The sequence below is a fragment of the Mastigoproctus giganteus genome, chromosome 3 (genome assembly GCF_048544385.1).
Source record: "Mastigoproctus giganteus isolate SK-2022 chromosome 3, ASM4854438v1, whole genome shotgun sequence".
Lineage (NCBI taxonomy): Eukaryota > Metazoa > Arthropoda > Arachnida > Uropygi > Thelyphonidae > Mastigoproctus > Mastigoproctus giganteus.
Window position 1 is genome coordinate 229321411 of NC_143577.1, and position 6000 is coordinate 229327410.

At 35.4% G+C, this 6000-nt stretch overlaps 1 protein-coding gene across 3 annotated transcripts in view; it reads right to left on the reverse strand.

The window, feature by feature from the left end:
• Positions 1-5352, reverse strand: part of BicD (Microtubule-associated protein Bicaudal D) — a 180472-nt gene extending 175120 nt beyond the window's left edge. For all 3 annotated transcript variants that reach the window (XM_090370923.1, XM_090370925.1, XM_090370924.1), the window contains exon 1: positions 5031-5352. In XM_090370923.1, coding sequence (XP_090227049.1) covers positions 5031-5258 — 228 coding nt within the window. In that variant the 5' untranslated portion in view covers positions 5259-5352. The remainder of the gene's footprint in view (positions 1-5030) is intronic.
• Between the last annotated feature and the right edge of the window lie 648 nt (positions 5353-6000).

Consider the following 6000-nt stretch of genomic DNA (forward strand, 5'->3'; position numbering starts at 1 on the left):
AATTTTGTTTGGCCATTTTTACATTTGGTAACATGCATGATGAAGGTTATTTGGCCATTTTGCCAATGTGTATATTTCAGAGTGGGTTATAGGCCTACTGAATCTGATGAGTACAACAAATAACTGTACAAAGAAATAGTATGGGCCAGTAAATCAGATTGTCTTATATGGGGGATTATAACTTCCTAGATATAGACTGGAACTTGTGGGGTTGGTGACTCGCACACTAGCAAGATTTTTGTGGATTTATTGGATGACTATTTTCTACAGCAGCATGTACAAGAAAGCAACCAGAGAGAGTAATACTCGTGATCTGATTATCAGCAGTGGTTATTCATACATTAAGAATCTGCACATAAAGGAATCACTAGGTGGCAGTGATCACAGTGTACTGATGTTGGATTTACTCAAGGATATAACTACCATCAGGGGTAAAGGAAAGAGTTTTTGCTTTCATAAAGGTGACTGTGGTGGTCTCAGACAGTTTTTAAATTCTATGCAGTGGGACCAACCGTTCATGTTACCAACAGCAAATTCTAAATGGGAAGCATTCAAGGAATTAATCTTGGAGGCTACTAGGCTTTTCATGCCAACTAAGAAACACCATTCAAGGTTTAAACCTAAATGGATGTCAGATGAACTAACGAGACTCATGGTAGAGAAGAAAAATGAATGGGATGCATATAAATTATCAGGAGACATAGATGTCCATGGTAGATATAAAATAGATCTGTAATTAAGCCACAAAGGAGGTTAGGCAAGCAAAGGTAGATTATGAGAAATCTCTGGCAAAGGATTCAAAGAAAAACAGCAAAGACTTCTTCACTTATATCAACTCTAGAAGGAAGGGGATGAATAAGATTTGTCCACTTCATATCAATGGTTTGACTATTGATGATCCTGATCAGATAGCTGAAAAACTGACTGAGTATTTTGCATCTACATTCACGTGAGGAATTCTGTTGGGAAATGGAGGCCAGAAGCTTATCATTCTAACAGAAAGTTAAATGATTTTGGAATAACTGAGAGCAAAGTGGAGGAGAAATTATTGAAGTTAAACATGAGAAAAGCACCTGGGGGTGGATGGAATCTATCCAGTTATATTAAAGGAGGCAGCAAAGGAAGTAAGCTGGCCCTTAGCCATAATTATGAAGGCACCCTTGGACTCAGGGGACTGAAGTTGTGCAAATGTAGCCCCAATTAACAAAGGGGGATCTAAGGGTGACACGAGTAATTACAGACCTGTCAGTTTAACTTCTGTTCCAGGGAAAATAATGGAATCACTGCTTAAAGAAGTGCTGCAAGATCATCAAGACAAGACTGCTGTTATAGATCAGACACAGCAAGGGTTTGTTAAGGGGAAGTCTTGTCTGACCAATCTGATCGGATATTATGATGTGGTCACAAAGGAACTGGATGCAAAAAATTATTTTGATATCATATACTTGGATTTTAAGAATGCTTTGATACTGTTGCACATGGAAGACTGCTGAACAAATTGGAGCAGTGTGGCATTGGAGGCAAATTGCTGCTATGGATAAAGGGATGGTTGAGTGGGAGAAGACAGAGAGTAGTAATCAATGGACACTGCTGATTGTGGGCTAATGTTATTAGTGGAGTCCCTCAGGGTTCAGTGTTGGGTCCATCGTTGTTTTATGTATTTATAAATGATATTGATGATGGTATATCAAACTTAATGTCAAAGTTTGCAGACGATACGAAGGTTGGCAGGGTTGTTAAGGACACTAATGACAGTACGCTACTGCAACAGGATCTAGAAAAGTTGAGCAGATGGGGTGAGAGGTGGCAACTGAAGTTTAACATTGACAAGTGCAAAGTACTGCATATGGGTAGCAGTAACCCCAGAGTAACATACCAACTGTGGGGTACTACACTCGGGTAGCAGAGAATGAAAAAGACCTGGGGGTAATTGACTAATTGTTTAGTAAGGCACGAAGGTTTCTGAACAGTGCAGACAGGTTGCAAGTGTGCATCATGGGGTCTTGTCAATGATATATAGGAATTTTGTTAGCAGGAATAAGGAGCTGATTATCCCCTTATATAAGGCAATGGTCAGGCCACACTTTGAGTACTGTATACATGTCTGGAGGTTTCATTTTAGGAAAAATGTAGAGCTGCAATAACAAGTACAGAGAAAGGCAATGAAATTGGTGAGTGGAACAAAGGGTTGCTCTTACCAAGAAAGTCTTGAGTTCTATAAACTGCAGCATCTGGAGACTAGGCACCTGCAAGGTGATCTGATTGAGGTGTATAAGGCCTTGAATGGTTTGTGCAGACTCAGTGCTGATGGGATTCTTCCTCTTGCTCAGTTTCTGCACCTGAGAGAGCATAAATTGAAATTGAGGAAAGACAGTTGTAGAACAGATGTGCAGAAATTTGCCTTTAACCAGCAGGTGGTTGATTACTGGAACAAATTTCCATCTGCCATTGTGGAAGTTGACAGCTTAAATAAATTCAAGGCTGAACTAGAGAAACTTTTAGAGTGAATGGATGAGTAAAATGGGAAGAATTTTTTTTTTTTTTTTTTGGCTGATGCTGTATAAGCTTGCTTTCTTGATCATATGCCTCTGCTAATTCTAATTGTAATTTATATTTGACAAATTCCATTGCTCTAAAATACTAAAAATTAACTCCCTTCTCATCCATTAAGGATCCCTGGTATACAAAATGCAAACCTGATCTTATAAAAGAGTATCAAAAGGTATATATAAAACTAACAATTCTCTCTACATCCAAGCACCATTGCCAGCATCACCAAAGCTCTGATGTTCGAATGCAAAAAAATCATTTTGGAAGATTCTGTCACAGCTCTTTGAAGATTTAGAATGTCTGCATATTATTATTAATATGCAGACATTCTAAATATTCAAAGCATATGTAGCAATGGCTTTTGTAACTCATCTGAACCATAAAACAGAAAAAGAAATTCAATAGGGACAAATTACTTTTAAAAAAAACTTTCTTGTTTATACTCTGTCACAACCACCAGGTCAGTGGAGTTTACAATAAATCATCAGTACAACCATTAATCATATTTAGTAGTCACGGGCTTGAACCCCGGTCTGCTCAAAGAGCGCGTGCTATTGCACTCTCGCTCCTGACCACTCAGCTATGTCAGGCCTGTACTGGCATTGATAAGGAAATGTGCTGGATGCACTGTGATAAGAATTTCTGTGCAATTTTCCAAAATAAACTGGGTGTTTTATACTTGTATTAAAAAAAAAAATTTTTTTTTTTCAGTCATGGAACTTTTGAATTTGATTTATAATTTGGTTTGACTTGTTTAAGGTTAACATTCCAAGTCCGGGCAAAAAGCAAATTCAAAGTTACCTAAAAATAAGTCTACCGTTTATTTTTTTTAAAGTTTACAATAACATAACATAGATGAGCAGTTACTGGTATATAAGAAAACTCCAGAATCAGAAATAATGAAAATAAAATGAGTTCAGATGATGAGGCACATGATAATTAACTGTATTATGCCTTCACAAATTTGATACAGACCTTGAATGTTATACAGAAGTGACTTATGTATCAATTGAAGATTTAGCAACTGTATTGTGAGATGGGCATTTTTTTTTAGCAGTAGTACAAAAATCTAAATAAATAAACAGTGGGCTTGATTTTGACTGAAGCAAATTTTGTTCTCTAAAACAATCTTACCTCACATTATATTTCCCAAAAATTACAAACTGTAGAAATTCAAACCTAATACCAAAACATGCCTTTTGTCTTCTCAATGCATGATACTACAGGTTCTAATACCTTTTGTATTTGAGATTTGCATTAAAAAAAAAAAAAAAAAAAAATGTACACCTGTTTTTCAGTATAACCATAATGTAAATAATGTATTTTTTTATTAACTTATTATTTAAATTAATTTCTTAATTCAAATAGCAAGGCGCTTTTTTTTTAAGTATCATTTATCTTCATTATAACAGACTTGTACTGTACAATATTTAGAAAAGTTATATTATGTATAACCATATAGTAAAGTTACCACATCAGTACATGCAAGGAAACAAAGACATAATTACACAGTTAAAATAAAGTAAATGCAATTCTTAATATGTTTAATTCCAAAAAAAAAGGGCCATTAGATTCATTCATATTAAATATATTAAAATATTTTTCTGGAATAATGATACTATACAAGGCATCATGCATGAACAGCTCTGAACAGGTTTCAGGAACTTCCAGCTTTTTTCACGGTCAATTCAAATACCACAACAATTTCCATTTAAAAAATTTATTATTAAATTAAAAGTTACAGTTAGGGTAGTACCCCTATTTCACTCCATTTATCAACTGCCTGAAATTGCAATGAACACCATAAACTTCTAATGTCATACTGGATATGCATATCCTAGCGAACTTGTGTGGGCGGCTTTACTCGTCACTTGTCTGCAACATTTCTCTGGGCAGCATAATGTGCCTTATGAAAAATGCAAATAACAATAGAAGCCTGTTTTATTAATTCATGGAATTCGTACTATTCATGGCGAAAGATATTAACATGAAATACTTCCCTGTTACATTTCTAATCGCGCACGCCTGTGTTTGCTGCCTGCCAAAACAACTGTGTAGCATTTAGTTAACCACTAATAATAAAATAAAATAAAATAAAAATATGATAGGCGCAGTGGAGGTAAATTTTTGGAGATGACATTTTTAATATCCAAAACTGACATTCTGCACACTACTTATAATTAAAAAAAAAAAAAAAAAAGCCCCATATAAGAAAACAATCTGCGTAAACGGATGCTGTGTATCATTAGCGTCACAGACTAGCGCTTCTCTAAAAATGAAATATAACCATAAAACGCAAACAAAAAACAGAAAGCGAAATTGAAAATGTAACTGAAATCGAAACACATTTCGAATATATGAAATAAAGATGAACTAAATAATAGAAACTGAAGTTAATATGCAACTAATATCAAAATGCTCTTCAAATTCACGTTGCATAGACATAACCATCGTTACATTCGGGTAATATATACACTCACCTCTCTTAGCAGATCCAAATCGTGTTTAGTTGAATCATAAAGTAATTCAAGTTCTTCACATTTCAGTTGCAGTGATTCTTTCTCATCTAATAAAACTAATCCATACTGAGCTGACTGAATTTTTTCATGACTGGTTTGAGCAAGCTCACAATTCAATCGTTCAATTTCACGTTTTAGCAGTTCTCTTTCAGATTTAAGCGAATCTAGACTCTCTTCCCTGTTTTCCATTTTGAATATTAACTTGAGAGAAGTATAATTAAAACACAGATGCTGTGTGACAAAACAGCACACCAAATGCAAGATGAATATTAAATACACCACATTCCGGCTTCATGTTTAAAGGCGTGTAAATTCGTATTACGGGTCCATGTTTGTATGTACAACCTCGTACACGTAGCATTTTGTCATTAAAGAATTTTAAAAATCAAGGCGCCCTCTAAATGAAGAAATGAACCGATGGTTAGCAAGTTTTCTCAGATCAGTTGATTGATTATTACAGTTGTTTTAAAATTTACAGCGAACCAATTAAGTACAAGAGGCATCACCACCATAGTGTGTTTGTAGATTATATGTATTCTGCGTTCAGTTGCCCCATTTCTCTCAATAAAATGTCGGAGTTTTCTACGGGAAAGATTGTGAAACTTTCTTCCAACACGGATAAATTCAGCCATGTTGCGAAAAATTTTAAAACCCATAAAAGTTTCTATTATCAATATAAAGATTCAAATTATTTTATTAGTCACCCAGAATTTCTTCTATATATCCATTTATGTAATGAATCTTTAAATTGCACGTATTATCTGGTCTATTTGCTTGTTTTGGTGAGGGGAATCTTGCTATCTATGCCCGAGACAGACTAACTCAGCCGCGGAGTGAAAAAAGCCCATTAAAGTTCCTCGCATCATCGACGGTATTCGAACCCGGCCTTTTACACCCAGTGGTGGGGAGGACAGTGAGAACACCACTGTGC